General features: G+C 35.2%; 1 protein-coding gene across 2 annotated transcripts in view; it reads left to right on the forward strand.

Annotated features, from left to right (window-relative positions):
- LOC149157775 (tlg2p-like protein a) overlaps positions 1 to 2,630 on the forward strand; it is a 116,799-nt gene extending 114,169 nt beyond the window's left edge. For both annotated transcript variants that reach the window (XM_089436003.1, XM_089436004.1), the window contains exons 3-9: positions 690 to 966; positions 1,137 to 1,226; positions 1,460 to 1,537; positions 1,707 to 1,784; positions 1,896 to 1,961; positions 2,080 to 2,160; positions 2,331 to 2,630. In XM_089436003.1, coding sequence (XP_089292129.1) covers positions 690 to 966; positions 1,137 to 1,226; positions 1,460 to 1,537; positions 1,707 to 1,784; positions 1,896 to 1,961; positions 2,080 to 2,160; positions 2,331 to 2,438 — 778 coding nt within the window. In that variant the 3' untranslated portion in view covers positions 2,439 to 2,630. The remainder of the gene's footprint in view (positions 1 to 689; positions 967 to 1,136; positions 1,227 to 1,459; positions 1,538 to 1,706; positions 1,785 to 1,895; positions 1,962 to 2,079; positions 2,161 to 2,330) is intronic.
- The last annotated feature ends 19,896 nt before the right edge of the window (positions 2,631 to 22,526 follow it).

Consider the following 22,526-nt stretch of genomic DNA (forward strand, 5'->3'; position numbering starts at 1 on the left):
CTTATCTATGGCATGATTAACTTTTCCGTTTCTTACCACCAGTCGTCATTTCTCCTTTTCCTCTCCAATGTGGGAGGCTGTGAAGGGATTTTCCTATGGTGGAATTTACAACCATGATACTATCTCTTTTGTCTTGACCTTGACCTGAATGTATTATGAGATATTTCTTGTCGTGTACCCTCGTTCCGTGTGCAATTAGCTTGGATTTGAATTTGGTCAACATTATTTGCAACAATTTGATGACATTTAGAGTAGGAAGTGCAAGTATGTGAAGTGTTAGTGCCTTTGGCAAAGCTATCAAACCATTTCCATGTGCTTTTGTTTTGGGACACTCCATAAATATGTGCACCCAAATTATGATTGAAACAATTAAGAATGTTGGGCCTTCAAACGTAGTCGTAGTCATCACCAACAATGCAGCCATTTACAAAGCTGCAGGATTGATTGTGGACGGCAGGTGTAACTATATCTTTGTGTCTGTATGCATACTATATAGAATGGAGAAGTTTGAGTTCTTAAAGTTCTCCTCGCCCTGATTGTTTATGGATTTTTGTACCACCAAAGCTTTGCTTATATCTAATTGGCATTCTTCCATTGCCGGTGATTTGATGTAGAATTCTTGTTACGAGTAAATTTTGTCATGTCTACATAATACCATAGTAAGATCAAAATTGTGGTGTATGCTATAGGGAAGAGGCTGTAACAATTGGTCTACCTCCTGCATGGGTGGATATATCAGAGGAGATAGCAACTAATATACAACGGGCACGCAGCAAAATTTCTACATTGGTGAAGACTTATGCTAAAGCCTTGATGCCCACGTTTGGTGACACCATTACAGATCAGCACGCAATTGAAGAACTGACCCAAGATATAACTCACCTGTTGAAACGAAGTGAGCAAATGCTACAACAGCTTTCTGGACATGGTCGGTCTGAGGATGCAAGTGTTCAAAAGAATGTCCAGGTGAATGGGTCGGGTAGCTTTGTAACATGATAGGATAGTTGGAACTTGGTATCCATGAATAGTAATTAGGAGGTTCACACAAAAGACGAGGGATCTTTATTGAAAGATCCTTTATGTGGATCCTCATTTGTTCCATTGCCTCTGACCATCTAAATATATCTTACATGCAGAGATCTCTTGCCACTGATCTTCAGTTACTTTCCATGGAATTTCGCAAACAACAGAAGGCTTATTTACAGCGCTTACAGCAGTTACAAGATGTGTGGTGCTACTTGCTTCTTCCTGTTATGAATCACGATGCATATTTAGGCTAAAATTATTTGTGGCAAAACAAGTGTTACTTCAAATTTATTCAGGCAGCAAGCTGCATCTTATTGTTATGTCCTCTGTGTTTGCGTAGAAGGTGATGATGCGTTGTTATGAATGGATGGCTAGCTTATCAGTTAGCAGTGGAATAAACTGAGCAATTTACCTCTAATTCTTTTTATTGCAGGGACCCGATGGAGTTGACATAGGCATAGACTTGAATGGCCAGAAATCTAGACATGATGAGGATGATTTTTTTGACTCGGTAAAGGATAGCATTTATTCATAGTTTCAGTCTTATCCATGTAGCTAAGTTTGTAGAATTTGTGGAGTCTGAACGAAAGATGTCTGTCTTTATCACCTATAAGATGTGCTTATTTTATTTGGACTTGACACGCCACTTTCTTAGCTTTCTCTTTCTAATCTTCACCCAGGGTTTCAGCGAACAGCAGCTAGCCAAGATGAAGAAGAGTGAAGCGCTGACAGCTGAAAGGGAGAGGGAAATTCTTCAAGTGGGTAACTTACCTGGCACTTGATAATATGATTAAACTACTCTGAGATTATTTTTGTTGCAGTACCGTCTCCGATACAAAGATTTATTTTTATCTCGGTATCCTGTACAGATTGTAGGGTCAGTAAATGAGCTGCAGCAAATCATGAAGGATCTTTCTTCTCTTGTCATTGATCAGGTGGTGATTTAGCATTAACGTTTTACATTTATAAAAAAAAAAACCTAAAATGTATTTAACAACCAAATAAAATTGATTTTCATCAGTTTTTGGCTCTGACTGTTGTTTATGAATGCAGGGAACTATAATGGATCGCATTGATTACAATGTTCAGAATGTTGCATCCTCCGTTGAGCAGGGTGTTAAACATTTACAGAAGGTTGTGGTTTATATCTTTATGATAGGCTATTAGGCAGGTTCCTTGAAGATTTTTCCATCTTTTCATGGCTGCGTGGTGATCTTGTCAGTGTTTCCATGCCAGTTACTTTAGATTTGGATGAAGATTTTTTAAGTTCTGATACATCCATCTTTGTGATCTTGGACATGCAGGCTGAGCGAACACAACGGGAAGGAGGCATGGTTATGTGTGCAACAGTACTCATCTTCATGTGCCTTCTCATGATTTTTGTGCTTATTATCAAAGAAATATTCGCTTGATTTGCGGAAACATTCAAGCTTGGATTTCTAGCCTATTTTTTCCCAGTTCGTGAAAAGCTGGTGTTAAGCACCACTGAGCAATTATTTCTCTGCCTATGGCTATTGAAATTGTACAGCTTATGTAACACAGAGTGTGCAGAAACCACATATCGTATGTCATTGAGAAAAATATATAGGTTTATTTGCTTTTTATTCCTGTCCGCCAATGTGACACATGCGGATCCAACATAGAATTAAAAACACGCTCGATTTCTGCAAAGTTTTATATCGCTATGGCTTCTCACACTTGCGTGATTCATAATGTTTACAGTTATTCTCTTCGAGTTTCAATTGGGGTAGGATACACTGTAACATACTTCGTGTGAATTTTTCCATGTCTTGTTCATAAAGAGAATTATTGCCAACAAAAAAGTATAGTGTTGAATCACTTATTCTCAAAATTCCGGAAAATTGGTTGTAAAACTAGCTTTGTTTAGATAATTATCAGTATGATACTGTGTTACATTCGGCCAGTCTTATCTATACACTAAGCCATAGTTATTAATTTTGATACAAATTTTTTTGGGAGTCTTTTTTTTTTTAACACGGTGGGAAAACCTATCATAATTCAGTTGTCAAGCAAGCAGTGAGGACAACCATCTCTGGCTGCTATCCGTGAATGCAAATTGACTCATCACCATTATTCAAGGAAAACCACGCCAATTGGAATAACCCACTGGTGGTCCGTAAGGGAGTAGACTTTCACTCCTGCGAGATGCCTTTGGGTCTTGGGCCGTTACCCTGTTTCCTTACGTCTGAGGAAGACGTGTTAGAAAATCAGAAAGGTAGAAAGATTTTTTTTATTCTTGATAATTACTTGTGATGTTTCTTGTTATTACAATTCTTTATATATTCTTTCTTTTATTTCATCAAGCAATTACCAAAGCAGCAACATATAAAACAATAGACACTAGATGTAGGCACTATGCTAAGGAAAAAACCCCCCTCGAGGGGAAAACCCATTTGAAAAATTCTTCCTTTCAATAGTATTCTTTGAGACTCTTCACCCTAGACCAAGACCAACCTTTCCCTCCACACCAAGTCACCCTCCTAGAATTTGGACCTCTTTCCAGCAACTTTGACTAGGCAACAACTTTCGGAAACAGTGAAACTTGAAATACTTCGATCTCCCAATCCAGGACACGAAATTGAGGGAGAGAGAGGCACCAAAATTTCAATTTTTTCTTTCTCCTTAGGCTTCCCCAAACTCACACTTACCTTGGCTTCCTGACAACATACTTCGCACAATTTCCAGCTACAAGAGATATCGAACTTCTTGTGAGAGATTGATGCTCCAATTGACTTCGACTGGCTTGTATTTATAGACTTCTTGTAGGTCGAAGCAGTGTCCTTAGGCCGACTTGATCTTCTTCTAGACCGACTTGCTGCAGAGGATACATAAATTATATTTGACTCAATACTTAACCTTTTTACGTGATTCAAAAGTTTAAGAAGGGTTTTTTTAAAAGTACAATGACTATTGACTCGGAATAAATCCTAGAAGTCCTCAATGGGGACATTGACTAAAACATGGTGACCCAAGCATGAAATCCATGCTTTAAAAAGTCACAATAATAATAATAAAATTCTTTTCTTTATTCTTTTGACAAGTACATTACATGATGACTCAAATACATTAAATGAAGGCCGAATCTAGTTACATTTTTCAACAATCCCTCCTAACTAGGGAGGTATTCATCATATACAAGTACAATGAAAGATCTCAAACTATATGAACCATGAAAAACTTTAGGCACCACAATGCCATGGACTAGATTCGTGACCAGGGAAATCTATCCATTGGTCTCTCAACAATTTAGGCACCACAATGCCACAGACTAGATTTGTTACCAGTGCAATCTATCCATTGGTTTCTCAATAATTTAGGCATCACAATGCCATAGACTAGATTCTTGACTAGGGCAATCTATCCGAGTGGGAATAAGATGGACTCAAACTTTCAGCTCCTCTAGGCACCATTAGGCTTACTTGCTAAACACTAGCCCAAAAATCTAGGCGCGTATCCAAAAACAAAGCTCTATGATCAACACCACCTTTCCAACTTTTAGACATCAACACAATGTGCCAACTAGATGTCCTCCCATGCAATGCTTCACTCACAATGCCTCAACACTCCTTGGTCCAATAGATCAAAGATGACCAATCTCTCCCAATCAAACTTATTGGTGACCAGCATGTTATTAACACCTTCGAGAGATTCACCTGTACAATCACAACTCCAATCAATAATATACTTTCACATGTACATAATCAAATACAAACCTCTGGGGTCTTTTAGAGAACTTGATGTTGCTCCTCAACTTTGTAGGGCTATCAACCGAATCTTTGACAGAAGATTCCTCAATCATATGCTTTCCTACTTCTCATGCAGCAACATATCCTCCAAAATTCATTCTTCAATCAAAACCAAGCTATACCCTCCCTCTCAACCAGGGAGCATCTGATTATCCAGACTCCCTCTTAATCTTAGGGAGATCTCTTCTATTTAGGCTTCCTCAGGGAGATCAACTTCTTCTTTTTGACATCAGAGAACCTTTCGTGGCTTCCAAGTTCATCAGAGTTATTGCCATCCTCATCATGCTTATCACATCAAGCATCTTCACCAAATTGAAGATTGTGTACCTGCGCAACTTAGATACAATACTATAGAAACATGAAGTTAGTTCTCAAAATCATGGAAGCATTTCAACTTTATACATATCAAATACCCAAACTTTCAAACAAGAGACACATACTCTTCAATATAACAACTTTCATTCCATCTAGGGTTTCAATGTTTCTTCCAAAGGTATGACATACCTTACTTCAACATATAGCAAACCCTAAAAACAATTCAAACAAATATAAAACATCTAACAACTTTTCAAAATTAATATATTAGACCTCTCACTAGGGTTTCATACAAAGGAATCAATCAAAACCAATCACAGCTTAGTCATTAACATGATCAGCTTCCACTAGGGTTGGTTGCACTCCTTAGATTTTCAATCAATTGTCAATCACAAGTAAAACTCAAATTTCAACGATCTTTTACAAATCTCAAATTATTGTCATCATACATAAGAGATTTTACTTCTACTAAGGTTTAACTCCAAAACCCTAGAATTTCATTTTTCACAATCTCAACAATCATTATAAACATAGATCTCAGATTGTTTTATCACACATAGTAGAGAATTTAATTCCTACTAGGGTTAGCTGCAAAACACTAGATTTCCAAATTTCATCATCCTAGAAGCTCAGACAAGGACTTATATCAAATCCTAAGACTTACGACCCTCAATAACTAGGTCAACACACATATCTAGGAATTCATAATCATTTATAAGCATATCATATGTTTGACAACATTAATACATATGACCTAGACCAAGTTAGGGTTTCGATGAAAGGGACATATCTATATATACCTAGGGTTTCATCATCATGCAAAGGCATTTCATATCATGTGTTAGTCAAACCCAACTTCACAAAATATCAATTAGAGTTTAGACAAACTTGATTAGACTAGGTTTTGATCAGACAAACACACACATAACAAGGAAATCATTTCTAAGACATTATAAGGGTCTTCCTTACACATTCCACCAAACCCTAATGAGTTAGTGTTTCAACATAGGAACACATCAAACCCAACATTACTAATATTTCAAAGGTTCGAGAGTTTAGACTTTATCATTCAATCTTAACAAGTTAGGTAACATACCAAAATCCCAAACATGACTTCATTAATAAAACTTCAAATAACATTTCAAAACATCCCCAAGTAGTTTAGGGTTTCAGACATTCACATTAGCATACCCTTAGGTTAGGGTTTTCTGAGAACCTGTCTATGGTTCTATAAAATCAGTTAAGAGTAGGAGTGGGTGGGTAGATTTATCAAGTGAATCACCGAAAACAAGAATCATTATGATTCAATATAGCTAGACATAATAATGTTAGTAATACATTGTCAAATAAATAAACCTTTTAAAATATAAAGAGATCAATGTATTATAGTTTAAGGCATACCTTTGTTTCTCAACAAACCTTTCCTTGTGTATCTCTCTTCAAACTCCTTGAGGATATAGCATATGTTTTCCTAATCAAGACAATAGAGGGAGAATGGTGATTAGTATTAATATAGTCAAAACTTAAACAAGTACATGAAACCAAAAACTGAAAGGGGATGAGATACTTATCTTTGGGAGTTGTTAGGGGCTCCCTCCAAAGCTTGAGGGATACCTATATACTTATAAAAACAATAAAAATGCCTTTTCCAAAATCTGCTAAAAACCTATGAATTCAGAAAACATCAAAATATAAAATAAGATATCTACGGCTACAAGTAAAGGACTTAGTAGCGTAAGTCCCTAATGTTAGATTCTTTAGGCTTGGCTTTCTTTGCATCTCCTCCTTCAACAATGTTGGCATAATCTCTATCTCTCTTCTTATTCTTTTGATTTTCGGGACAATCACTCTTGTAGTGACCCTTATGGCATTGATAGCATTCTATCTTCAACTTTCTTCCTTGGCCCTTTCGATTTCTTCCCTTTATGTTGAGCAATGTATGCATTTGAAACACCTTCAGAATTGACAACTAAAGAGATCCTCAATTCTCCTTGATTGCAGACAGTCAATAGTTTACAAAAGTGGGGGCTTCCTTCCAATTGTTAAGACCTGCAACAAATGCACCCCGAGTAGGTGGTAATCCTAATAGGGTAGTGATTACGAGTTCTTTGTCTGAAACAATTTCATCGATGACCAAAAGTTCATCCCCAATTTTTGCTATCTTCACAAAGAAGGATGCCACTATGTCTTCTTGAGTCATCTTTGTGGTCCTTAGCTCATTCTTCAAACTTGCTACTTGACCAATGTTCTTAATAGTAAATAACTTTGACAAGGCTTCATACATTTCCTGAGCATGATCGATGTTAACTATGAATGGGACAAGGTTGTCCTTTATTCCTTCTACCATCAGAGTCATGGCCACCAATTCTAGTTCTATGAATTTTACTTTGTCATCATCACTGGTAAAAATAACAATTGAAGGCTATGGTGATGGTGGGCCATTGTCCCATTGTTGTCACTTACTCTAGTAGTTTTCCCGTAGGTTTTCTCCCCTTAGGGCCTTGTGAGATTTTGTGGTAACATGACCCTTTAAACTAAAATATGGAAATCAATCCAAATCCACCATAAACCTTGACTGTTTGATCCTTTTTATTGGTGGTAATAGGAGTAGAATCCTTAGATTGATCTTGGCATGGTTTGACTATGCCATTAGATCCCTAAGAACTAATAGAGAAGCTTCCATTGTGTTGGATTGTGTCCATCACTAAAATGAGAGTAGTCATTCAGCTGACAGTGGTGACTCTCCAATGTTACTTATTTTCTTAGTCATCTAGTGAGGCTTTGCACTAAGGTGCAATATTTCATCGTAACATTTGGCACCATTGCCAAGGAATTGAGTCCTTCTCTTTGTGATTTGAATTTCATCCTTCAACCTATTTTTTATGTGTGTATCTCAAAACCTATATTAGTGTTCTCATTTGGCCACTTCACAATCTCATTTGAACCCATGATGTAGTAACAAAGTATCCAATAGAATATTTGCTAACCATTCTAAAGTCTATAGGAGAAGAAATCAAGAAAAGTCCCATGTTGTTAATTATCTCTTCAATAACACTCCAAGAGTAGTTTCAATGTCTCTTAAACCATGGCCCACCAATTCCTTTAAGCCTTTGGATATGTTAGCCATTCAAAATTACCATAACAAAATGGTTGACAAGTTCGATGAATGGTTATCGAAATTTTTTGGTAATGATGTCATCATTATTGAAGAACACAAGAATTTTCAATGATGTTATCGCTACTCTTGACATTGAAAATGAGAATGTTGCAATTATAATTTTTCCATTTATGTGCAAGAAAATGAAAAATTACGGTTCAAGGATTTACCCAAAAGAGCATCTGAGACTTGGACACAATTCTAGGATGCATTCATCACATCATGAGCATCTAGGAAATATGACAAGTTGTTGCTTACCCAGTTACATAAAATCAAGAAGAAAAATTCTAAAAATGGTAAAAAATTTAACCAAATATTTGATGGTTTGGTCAATTTGATTCGTAGAGACATTGAGCTCCTTGATGTTGCTATTATATTGAAATATAATAATGCTTTTGAGGGCCAATTTGGTTTTTACTTTAGTGATAAATATCTTAATAATCTTTCCCAAGATAAAGAATATGCTATCAATATTTAAGAGAATATTATGGTATCTAAAATTGATCCCTTTCCTTCCCTTCAAGCCAAATCTGAGAGTAAATGTCGGTCCATGAACCATGTTGATCCACTCCAAAGTGATTTAGCTTATTTCTCTCATAAGTTTGACAAAGTGTCGAATGAAACCCTTCAAGATCAACTTGCCATGATGAATAGGTTAACTATGATTCTAGAAAGAGATAAGGGACAACTTCCAAAATATCCTCCTAAACCTAAATATAACAATAATAAGCCACCTAAAAGGTACTAAGATTGGAATAACAATAGATCTCCTCCTTCGTAAAGTGTTCCAAATACCTTAGCTCATATGCTTAGAGAAGAAGGTAGCCCTCATTGTAATTATTTTTGGTGAATTACATAAAGAAGATGAATGCCCTTTTAAATCAAGGATACAAAGAGGAAATCCCTAATGACACTGAGCACATGTTTTTGATTAATGATTCATATCACCTATTTGTTTAGCCTAGTATAAATTACCATGTTGCTAAAGAGCATCATGAGCAATTTGTTAGAGGATGTATTAATACCCTTACATTCACAAGGTTGGATGTGAATGGTGTTAATGAAGAAACACCAGATACGTTTAATAAGTCATTATAATTTACGAGGAGGAATAAGCAGTTTGAAAACTCTCAACCAAATAATATTGATACCCCTTCAAAAAAGTGGACTAGATTTACTTCATATTTGAATACTAATCATAGTCCCTCACCAACCCAAAATAATGATATTGCTTTGAATGTTGACTTGAGTAATGTCCTTGCTAAAGTAATTATTCATATGCCTATTCTTGAATTGACTAATTTTTCTTCTTATATGGACCAAGTGAAGCAATTATTTATTATTGATAAAGAAACGAAGTACCCTCCTCTAATATTACAAAATATACACTATGACAAAAAATATGGACGCCATGCACTTTTCTTCCTCACATTAGTTGTGAATAATTTTCTTTTTCATAATGTTGGCTTGATTTTGGTGCTTCCACTAATGTGATGCCTTTAAAGGTCATAAAATAGTTAGAATTGCAGATCACGAGGTCTTATAGGAATGTGTGGATTTGAATCAATAACTATCCAAGTTTTTTTGTCTCATCAAGGATGTAAAATTTAAATTAGTTTATTTTCCTCGTATATCTATGCTAATGGATGTTGTTGTCATAGATGTGCAGGGTATGTTTTTACATAGAAAGTATTTTTCCACCTTGGGAGGAAATTTACAAATGAATTTATCTTATGCCACTATCTCTACCCATGATGGAAAGCCATTTTATTTTGTATAGTGAGCTTGTTGTGAAATACCAAGTAGAAGACCCCAAAGAACCTACAAATAAGATACCAAACATCAGTATAGAATTTTAGAGTCATCATACATTCACTAATTCGATCACACCAATGAAAGATCATTCCTATAACTTGTCCATTGTCCCTTTTCCCAACGAGGAAAATATCAATGATATTGTCCAAGACAGGGAAGTCAATGAAAATGAACAACCCTATGCGTGATGGAAAACAAATTTATTTTGTATAGGGAACTTGTTGCGAAATACCAAGTAGAAGACCTCAAAGAACCTACAAATATGATATCAAACATAAGTAGAGAATTTGGGAATCATTGTACATTCAATAATTCAATCACACCAATGAACGACCATTCCTGCAACTTGGCCATTCTCCCTTTTTCTAATGAGGAAAATATTGATTATATTGTCCAAGAAAGGGAAGTCAATGAAAATAAACAAGTTGAACCTTTGAGTTTTGAGATTGCTTCGAAACAATTCTTTTTCTAGGAAGGTCATAAATAATGAAAGATTAAAAGAAAAGGATGATGTTGAGTTTGGAGGTGACATATGCCATATAGATGATGATATTTTGTTACACTCTATTCATAATAGCCATGAGAATACATTTTATACCTTTATAACTCTAAGAAAATTGCTTGTGATTAGAAAATGAAAGGAGAAGAAAACAAAGATCCAAAATATTCTTTGATCACAAGGTTTAAAGAGAGGATTTTGGAAGGGGATACATTGTACTTGTAGAGAATGATCCTCATCCAAAAAATATTTATCAAATTGTTGGAATTGATTCTTTTAATTTTTCCAACCTTAATGGAGTGAAGTTACCCTTGCTAGTTAATGGCCAATTTTTTAGACCCTATGCTAAAACTAGCACTTGATTTACCTTTTAAGTGATAGTTTGAGTTAGGGTTAGGTAGGATGTGTGTTGTCTGTTTTGATATTGCATCCTTGTTTTGATGTCATGTTGATTTTTATGCATATTTATTTACATCATTTTTAAAAAATAAAGCAAGAGATGTGTGGCTTAGGAATTATTTATTGATTCCAGGGTGAGTGTATTTCCTTGTTACTTTTCTACTAATGATTTATTGTAGAATCTAGAAAATATGTTAGAGTGATTCAAGTTATAGATCTTTGAGTACTAAAGATGTTGAGGTTCTCATGCGATCTATAATGAGCACATGTTCTCAAGTTGGAGCCAGATGTTACCCACCCACATACATGGCTAACCACAAGAAATTGTTTTCTCGTATGATGCAAATTTCTATATAGTAGCCACACATACCCTTATTCTCCACAGTGCATATGATTGACAATGCCTTCAATGCTTTTCTTAACTCTCATTTAGGTCGTTTTTTTATGGTGCCAAATATTTATGAGGTATATTATTTCCATTTTTCATAATGCGTACTATTTTCATATGTTGGCATTATCCTCGTGAAAATTAGGAGGTTTTTTGGATGGATTAAGACACTCTTTATTTATGCATTTTACCTTTTTGTAGTTCAATTGAAGGCCATCACCCTCTTCTAGTAAAGTGTGGGATTTCTTCGGTTTGGTATTGGTGAGTGTTTGAAAAAGGTATCATGTCCATATCCCCATCGCACACATGATTCCATTTTCCTTTCATACTCTGCTCAGGGTTGAATTTACATGTTCCTATCATGGGTCCATTTTTCAATAGTCACATGAGAAAAAAGGGCCAATAAGCTTGAAGATGATGTTAATAAAAGAAAGTTAAGAACAATTATGAAAGGTCAAAATGCAAAAGAATAATAAAAGGGATCATAGTGCCACAAAATCTAAGCCAAAACGATGTCGTCTCACATGATGCCATCACCCCTTAGTCCTATGTATTGAATGCATTTATCATTTAAAAAGGATAAATGCAGTATTTGGATGCCCCATCATTAGGGGAATTTTTAAATTAGAATTGAGACTAAAAAAAAAATATACCAACCAAATCAACTTTAAAAGTATTAATAGGATCTAAGATGATGATATCATCCACATGGGTAAATATTTTTAGAGGGAGAAGCAGAGAACTACATTTTTTAATCATGTTTTTGACTTATTTCCTTATAGGTTTACTCAAATACAAGTGTAGGCACTTGTTGGATGAAAAATTAAAATTTGCATCCAACGAGTACCCACTTTGCATACTCTTGAGTAAACTCACACTGAGAAAAATTGCAAATATACGAAAAAAACATATTCTTCAAACATCCATATTGACTGAGTGCCTACAATTGACATTTGAGTAAACCTATAAGGAGGTAAGTCAAAAATATGATTAAAGAAGTAGAATTTTTTTTCTTTCCTTTAAAATTCATAACTCTTATTTTATTATTTTAGTTATTATTTTATTATTGTCCTTAGGAGGCCCATTTTAGACCTTAAGATTCCCCTAATGTCATTGAATTACATTTGAATAATGGAATCAATAAACATGTATATAAATGTATATTTATATACAAACATTATGAAATGAAAAGTAAGATGCCCCAATCAAATATCGAGGAAGGGAGAAGAAAGTTAAAAGGAAATGGAAATACTTAGTGCCAATGAGAGGATAATTCAAAGTATTAGGGAAATCCTCCACAAAGGCACTCATGGGATGAATATTTCTTGACATTACTTGATTGTATAAGGCAATTAATGACCACTCCTTGTTTCCATTTTATCCGATACTCATCTTAAACTTCATATATCCGTTCATTGGCTTTACGAGACCTGTTTCCTACCTTGGGTTCTATTGTATGCATGGGGCAAGTAATGGTTGTACTGTATCTAGAATTGGAAAATTGTGTTAAATATTGAACTATTGTGAATTTTTGTGAGAGTTATTGATGTGATATAACCTAATGGCCCTTGTATATGTCATGACCCACTTATTATTTTGTTTTAAAAGTAGGTGCCTTGGATGTGTGATGACAAGAGACCACAAATATGATGATACACCATGATGCGGGGGTGGGCGTGCTTCTTACCATCATGATGATGAATACACTCTCATTCCATGGATCTTGAGAACATTCTCCTATTTTGATGATGCTTTGGGTTATTCTTAAGAATGTTGGGCTTCTTGGTGACTTTTTACTTCTTGGAGAGGGCATGACACCCCATGATGGTAGTGTACGTTCTTAATGGACATTGAAATTTCTCTTGATGACGTGGATGTGATGATGATAATACACCTATTTAAAGGGGTTATTGCACCTCCTCATCAACTAACATTATGCCATAGCTTGAGGGTGTTGTACTTATGATTGGATGTTTCATTTGATGACGATGTATGGCTATTTTAGAGTTGACCTAGCATGATCTTTAATTGCTTGACACCTTTTGATGATGAGGTGAAACTTTCAGATGAGAAGACATGACCTTGGATGATACATTGCACCCTTTCATGGAGTGACATAAGTTTTAGAGAATTATTACCCCTCTTTGAAGATGATGTTACACTTACTTCATTCACTCACTCACACGTGATCTTGGAGGGAATTTATGATTTATGTCTACCATTTATGGAATCTTTTACTCATAATTGATGACACATCGTTTTGGTGTCAGTCTTGACCTATTGACCTCATATCATGGAATTATTGTTTTTTTAGGGATTCTACTTCATTTTATCTAATTATAAAGGTGGAACACTTGTTTTCCTCATATAAAAAGAGGGACTTGTCTGCTTGTTTGGATCATTGCACATTGTGAGGATTTCTCTCCTATTGAGTTTTATTACTTTTCTCTCATGCACTGTCGATGTCTAAGTAGAGAAACCTCATAAGGAGGACTTCTGATGTGGATTGGACACTTTTCTTAGATGTATATTGGTAAATCTTAGATGAATGCATGGTAATATAAGTAATTAGACTTATTTTATCTTGGTTATTGTTTATGGATAATGTTAATTAAGTATTAAGCAAGTGGGAATGGTATTTTTTTTCATTATTCCTCTTATCCAGACCTTTCTTCCAAGTTTTTGAGGAAGGAGCATGGTATTTTTTTCATTATTCCTCTTTGAAAAACCTTTTCTTCTAAGTTTTTGAGGAAGGAGCATGGTATTTTTTTCATTATTCCTCTTAGAAAAACATTTTCTTCTAAATCTTTGAGGAAGGAGCAAGTGGGCTCCTTCCACTATCTCATCCTTGAATATTGAGAATACTGGGTCAAACTTTTAGGGATAGTAAGTGGAATTACTCTAGTATTTTGAACCCATATCTACTCCAACCTCTTTAAGTGTGTTGATTCTTGACTCCATATTCCCTAGGTAGAGAAAGGCACTAGTATTATCCCTTATATCAATAATTACTTCATCTAAACTCATTTTCTTATTGTTTTAGAGTAATTTAGATTATATTACAACAAAATCTTAAATTTTCATCTTTAAATCGCTTGAATGTCTTGGTACTAGGTTTAGAACTTGCTTAAAGTAAGTTAAAAAATACAAAGTCATTCGTAATGCATTTTCAACCACCTTATAGGGCTAATATCTAATGTTTTTAGTGTTATTATATACCTTTTTATTGCAGAAGTTTGTTTTATTCCAATGACTATTTTATTGATGTGACAACCCTTTCATTTTACACTTTATTATCATAGATATCGGGGCTATTAGTTATTGATGTTATAAATTGGTTTATTACTATAATTTTATGCTACAACATCATATTATATATATTGTATATGTTTGTAGACCTTAATTTAGCTCATATTGGTTCCCCTAAAGCATTAGAAAAACCATATGACCCTTTTAACTCAAATATGGAATTTACCTCCAAATCCACCATAAACATTGATTGTTTGATCCTCTTAATTGGTCATAATAGAAGTAGAAGCCTTAGAGGTCTCTTGACTTCATTTCACCAGGCCATTAGATCTCTAGGATCTACTAGGAATGCCTCCCTTATGTTGGATTATGTCCATTGCTAAAATGAGGGAAGTAGTTGTTAAGGTGACAATGAAAACTCTCCCATGTTACTCATTGTCTTAGTCACCTAGTGAGGCTTTGCATTAAGGTGCAATATTTTGCTATAACAAATATTGATACGTTTATTTGAGTTACCAATTTGTTTTTAATAAATTTTAAAAATTCGATAGATTTACCAACAATTTGATTTTCAGTTTTAAAAAAGTAGGCCCATACAACTCTCCCACAATTATCAATGGGAATTTATATATATTATGCACTAATTAATTCAATTAGAGTTATCTTAGGTGATTGGGTGGAATGGATGTTATCTTCCCCACCCAAGTTAAAAGCCCCGCTAGTGACATGATGAGCTATGATGCCTTGATAGATATTGTTGTAGTGGATTTGTTGCCTGTGAATATCATTGTATTGGATTTTAGCCTTGTGAAATATTTAGTAAGCATACCTGTGGGCTAGCATAGTACCAAGAACCTCACTCTAGCCCTTGGGTTAAGATAGAGGTTGATTTATTTTCTCAGAGAAAAAGATACTATGCACTAAAAACAAATTGATTTTTCTTTAGACACATAAGGTTGATATGAATTAAAGGAAACTTTGTGTGGAGTTGAGTTGATGGCATTAAATAAAAACCTATGACAATTGGATGATGAGGGCTTTGTTCTCTGATAGTTTTAGGAATGTTACATTCTATTGTGGTTAAAACATATGACCCTCTTCTTTTAGAAAAAATGTAATACATATACATTTCTTCTTTTTAGAAAATACACTGGTGATCTAAAATTTTCATGTTTTAGAGATGGTTTTATTTAGAATGGAAAAATTCCAATTGTCTATTGTCATGGGTGGGCCATTTTTTTGTAGCAATAAGCAAGAAATAGGGCCTTTTTTTTTTTTGTTTTTTCTGAACATTAAATGGAGAAGCTATATATTGAGAAGTAGTGGATTGGAATTTGGAGTGCATATAGGTAACAAGGAACAAATTTCTTCTCATTGTTTATTTTTTTCTTAAAGAAAAATGGTTGATGGGGAACTAACAACCTCCCCAGATATATACAATAACTTGCAAGCCACATATATCAGAAACTCATAGTTCAACCTAGGACCAAGACATTCAGAGACCAATGAAAATTGGAGCTTACTAATTTTTCATAGTGCTACATTGTTCTTTGCTTTGATAATTGTATTTTTTACTTAACACATTAAGTTCACCCCATAACATTATAACATTATTCAGATTTACATTATTATTCATCAACATATGCAACTATATAGAAAGGAAAATATCCATCATCAATGCAGCGAAACATAAAGGAACAATAGAAGAAAAACATACACACATAGAGACACCAGGATTGGTCAGAGACCATGGACAAACTCACTACGGGGAAAACCCTTGAAAATTCTTATTCTTCTTAGATCATTATCAAATGATTCAGAAAAAAGGAGCACAATGATCCATAACAAAAACAACGATAACATCCATGACATGACCCTAAACCTTCTTGTACTCAAAACCTTGATTATGAGGATTGTAGTGCATTGTCACTGACTGTAGTGAACTGCTGATTACGACTGTCACTGAGAAGAATCTTCAGAATGCTGACACTTCATCTTTTGGTACCGGATGCATGCTGAGACACTGTGTGCATGCGTATGAGACTGATTTGGACACTCCCTGGAGAACTGGATGCGTGCGTCTGGGGCCCAAACTTGACTGCGGAAACCTTAGCCTCCCAGACACTCCCTTAGACACTGTGTGCGAGCATCCGAGACTTCCCAGTCACTCCCTTAACCTTACTATGTGAGCGGCTAGGGATGAAATCCTTAGTTATGAGAGTGCGTCTGAGATTCAGAAACCTTAGACGCGTGCGAGCTTTGACCCTATAGTTTCAGACCCTTTGCGCAAGCTTTCCTCTGTTAGACCTGTGCAAACCAAACAATAGAAGAGAGAAGAGAGTGCTTGATGATTGTGTCCAAATGAGCTTGAGGTCTCTTCTATATATAGACTTCCATGAAGGTCCACTTGATGTTAAGGCCGACCTGTCCAATTGTACATGTGCCTAAGGCCGACCTAATCCAATATACACGAGTAAATAAATATATTCAAAAACCAACTTATTCTTGTCCAAGTAAGGTGATCTTTAGGTCGATTTTGGTCCTCTTGAAAAGAGGAATCTATTGATTTTATTATCTTCATCATATGGGCTCTCCAAAGTGGAATTTGACTACAGTTGCATAATTTTAACACTCCCTGTCAACTAGGGAGAATTCACCTGCCAATATTTGTCCATCGATCAATATGACATCCTCGTATCTTCAGGTGACATAACATATCATCATTGATTATCTTTGTCATGTAGTCATCATGCCATACCTTGCTTATATCTTGATCATCAATGTCCATCCCTTGCTTATCTCTTGATCCTCCCTGCTAATATGTTGAATATTATCGAATATAAAAGAAGTAGAAATTGTTACCAGAGGGGATCTTAAGCCACAACCCTTTATTCATCGGGATACTACCCGATATCTCCTTCAGCATGCTACTACTTGAAATATCAGTCAATGAGATACTACCGTGAATATTAGTCTGCGAGATACTACGTGGAATGTCAGTCATCGGGCTACTACCCGAAATATTTGTTAATGTATCATCATTGGAAAGCATGTCATCAGGGAGCACATATCAACCTGGAATCACATCGGGGAGCTACTACTCAACCCGAAATCTCATGGGGAGATACTACTATGACCACATATTGAGAAATAGGTAATATAGGGGAGCTACTACTCATACCATCCTATCGCCTATTGATCTTCCCATTAATGACCCTCAATAGTCATGTGGTAGAACACCTGCATCATAATCCTAGCTTGCGTGAGATACCCAACTTACCAAAGGTAAGGATCTCACACCCCAAGCCTCCTCACCTGTTGGCCAGATGGAGAGGGATAATCCCAAAAATCCCAACTTGTGGTATGATGCCAAATGGGGTATACTTTGCAAATACCAAGATAGGGTGAGCTACCACTCCAACCCTATGGGTAACATATAGGGGTGATACCCTATTGTCCAGAGTTCCTTCAACCCCAGGATCCCTTTATCTCAATTCCATACCTCGGGATCTCAGACAAGGGAGGAAGAGTATGACTTAGTGTCCTCGATCAATGATGCTCTCTATAACAACATATGTCTGGTAATCGTTATGTCTCAATAGAAGTTGTTTCTTGTTCATACATGCCATCAAATAAAATATCATGTTAGAACATAAATAATCATATAAATAATAAAAGGATACCATAATCATCCTCCCTCTCAAGGAGTCGCCAATCACAAGCCTAAGCTTGTCTCGAATAGCTGCATTGGTTCGCTGAAAGCATCTTATATATATATATATATATATATATATATGGTATTCTCTGCCAATCAGATCCCATTCTTTATCATCGCAATGTATCCAAAATGTTCTCAAACATCTCTTCAAACGCTTCTTCATTCTACCTCATAGATAGACATGTTAACAACATCATACTCAACCTCGGTCATGCTACAAACCTCTCATCAAGATATCATGGAAAATATAATACTAAGGAAACACTCTTATGTGCTTATCTCATCAATAATGATCCCAATCATCATCAACACATCCATACAGACATATATCATAGGAAGAAGATCTCAGACCAAAAATAGATTGTCCCATGAAAGTGTTGGGTTGTGTTATATTCTTTCCACGACTAGCCCACCTAGTTAGCCGGGGGGTTAGAGGGGGGGCGGAGCCCCCCTTTCATTGCATCGATTGCACAACGGGGGGGTCACAGGGGGTTTGAGGGGGCGGTTAGCCCCCCTCTATGGGGTTTGGGCAGCACCCCGGGGAAATTTTTTTGGACCCTATATTAGGTTGGGCGAACCTACCTATGGTTTTGTGCATGGGTTTCACACATGGTTTTGGATGTGATGGTTTTCGGTCCATGGTATTGGATGCTTCGACATGTATAAATATGTATTGTAACATTGAAAGGAACATAATGAAAAATCAAGCTGGTAGTCCCGGTTTCGGGATCGAGGGGAAAATCTCTGTGTATATGTGTTATGTTCTCGCATTGTTTATTTTCTGTGTTTTAGAATTCGTATGCAGGTAATTTCTGTACGTGGTTAAAACCTACGGAAAGTATCTCGAAGGGTGCTTGGTGGAAACTCTATGTGAATGAATCGACTCAGGTTCTATGCACATCATGTATGTATATAGACAGATGTTCAAAAACAAAACATCTTTGCTTAAATCAATTGTTGGCTGTCAAGTCAAGTTCAAAAACATCTCTTCAATCAGAGTGTCTAAGGATTCACATTTCCTCTTTTCAATACTTCTTCAATAGCTTCACAATATAGATTATCTTTTCCATTTATCGTGCCATGATTCATCATCTAAAGATTCAGAAGCCATATACCTCTTACTTAGATCATTAGAGGCTCATTACCTGTCAAGAGTAGACCATCAATGTATAAAAGCCAAAACCAAAATCAAAGTCATAACTTGGAACACATCATCCTGAATTCACCAAATAATAGTCAATACAGACATATATTGATAGGGAAACTTACTTCATGCAATGTTCTATGCAAACATAATACTTTACCAAACCAACTTTATCAGCTTTTCATAAATCAATATTGTACCATCAACTAAGTTATCTCATCAAAGTCATCAACATCACAATATCATTTCTCATGCCAACAAGTTTTCATATATCATGCAATTTCAATCAAGTAATTTTCATAATTATAATCATTCCATGGATCTTGAGAACATTCTCCTATTTTGATGATGCTTTGGAGTATTCTTAAGAATGTTGGGCTTCTTGGTGACTTTTAACTTCTTGGAGAGGGCATGACACCCCATGATGGCAGTGTACGTTCTTAATGGAAATTGAAATTTCTCTTGATGACGATGGATGTGATGATGCTAATACACCCATTTAAATGGGTTATTGCACCTACTCCTCAACTGACATTATGCCATAACTTGAGGGTGTTGTACTTATGATAAGATGTTTCATTTAATGATGATGTATGGCTATTTTGGAGTCGACCTAGCATGATGATTAATTGCTTAACACCTTTTGATGACGAGGTGCAACTTTTGGATGAGAAGATATGACCTTTGATGATACATTGCACCCTTTCATGGAGTGACATAAGTTTTAGAGAATTATTACCCCTATTTGAAGATGATGTTACACATACTTCATTCACTCACTCACACATGTGATCTTGGAGGGAATTTATGGTTTATGTCTGCCATTTATGGAATATTTTACTCATAATTGGTGACACCTGTTTTTGGGTCTTGACCTATTGACCTCGTATCATGGAATTATTGTTTTTTTAGGGATTCTACTTCATCTTATCTAATTATAAAGGTGGAACACTTGTTTTCCTCATATAAACAGAGGGATTTGTCTGCTTGTTTGGATCATTTCACATTGTCAAGACTTCTCTCCCATTGAGTTTTATTACGTTTCTCTCATGCACTATGGACATCTAAGTAGAGAAACCTCATAAGGAGGACTTCTGATTTGGATTGGACTCTTTTCTTAGATGTATATTGGTAAATATTGGATGAATGCATGATAATCTAAGTAATTAGACTTATTTTATCTTGGTTATTGTTTATGGATAATGGTAATTAAGTATTAAGCAAGTGGGAATGGTATTTTTTTTTTCATTATTTCTCTTAGCCAAACTTTTCTTCCAAGCTTTTGAGGAAGGAGCATGGTATTTTTTTCATGATTCCTCTTAGAAAAACATTTTCTTCTAAGTTTTTGAGGAAGGAGAAAGTTGGCTCCTTCCACTATATCATCATTAAATATTGAGAATATTGGGTCAAACATTAAGGGATAGTAAGTGGAATTACTCTAGTATTTTGAACCTATATCTACTCCAACCTCTTTAAGTGTGTTAATTCTTGACTCCATATTCCATAGGTAGAGAAAGGCACTAGTCTCTCCCTTGTATCAGTAATTACTTCATATGAACTCATTTTCTTATTGTTTTAGGGTAATTTAGATTATATTACAACAAAATCTTAAATTTTCATCTTTAAATCGCTTGAATGTCTTGGTACTAGGTTTAGAACTTGTTTAAAGTACGTTAACAAATACAAATTCATTTTTAATGCATTTTCAACCACTTTATAGGGCTAATATCTAATGTTTTTAGTGTTGTTATATACCTTTTTATTACAGCAATTTGTTTCATTCCAATGTCTATTTTATTGATGTGACAACCCTTTCATTTTTCACTTTATTATCATAGATATTGGGGCTACTAGTTATTGATGTTATAAATTGGTTTATTGATATAATTTTATGCTACAACATCATATTATTTATTGGTTGTGTATGTTTGTAGACCTTAATTTAGCTCATATTGGTTCCCCTAAGTCATTAGAACAACCATAGGACCCTTTTAATTCAAATATGGAATTTACCTCCAAATCCACCATAAAAGTTGATTCTTTGATCCTCTTAATTGGTGATAATAGAAGTAGAAGCCTTAGAGGGCTCTTGACTTAATTTCACCGACCCATTAGATCCCTAGGATCTACTATGAATGCCTTCCTTATGTTGGATTATGTCCATCACTAAAATGAGAGAAGTAGTTGTTAAGGTGACAATGACGACTCTCCCATGTTACTCATTGTCTTAGTCACCTAGTGAGGCTTTTGACTAAGGTGAAATATTTTGCTATAACAAGTCTTGATACTATTATTTGGGTTACCAATTTGTTTTTAATAAATTTTAAAAATTCGATAGATTTACCATTAATTTGATTTTCATTTTTAAACAATAGGTCCATACGGCTCTCCCACAATTATCAATGGAAATTTCTATATATTATGCACTAAAAAATTCAATTAGAGTTATCTTAGGTGGTTCGGTGGAATGGCTGTTATCTTCCCCATGTAGGTTCAAAGCCCCACTAGTGACATGATGAGCTATGATGCCTTGATAGATATTTTTGTGATGGATTTGTGCCTATGAATAATGTTGTATTGGATTTGAGCCTTGTGAACTATTTAGTGAGCATACTTGTGGGCTAGCATAGTACCAAGAATCTCACTCTAGACCTTGGGTTGAGATAGAGGTTGACTTCTTTCCTCAAAACAAAAAGATCCTATGCACTAAAAATAAATTGATTTTTCTTTAGACCATTAAGGTTAATATGAATTAAAGGAAACTTTTGTGGAGTTGAGTTGATGACATTTAATAAAAACCTATGACAATTAGATGATGAGAGCTTTGTTCTCTGATAGTTTTAGGAATGTTACATTCTATTGTGGTTAAAACGTATGGCCCTCTTCTTTTAAAAAAATGTAATTCATATACATTTCTTCTTTTTAGAAAATACACTAGTGACCTAAACTTTTCATGTTTTAGAAATGGTGTTATTTAGAATGGAAAAAGTCCACTTGTCTATTTTCATGGGTGGGCCATATTTTTGTAGCATTGAGCAAGAAATATGGC

Source organism: Pinus tabuliformis, chromosome 5_2, assembly GCF_031772625.1.
Source record: "Pinus tabuliformis cultivar Carrire ecotype Pingquan chromosome 5_2, CPIR1, whole genome shotgun sequence".
Classification (NCBI taxonomy): Eukaryota; Viridiplantae; Streptophyta; class Pinopsida; order Pinales; family Pinaceae; genus Pinus; species Pinus tabuliformis.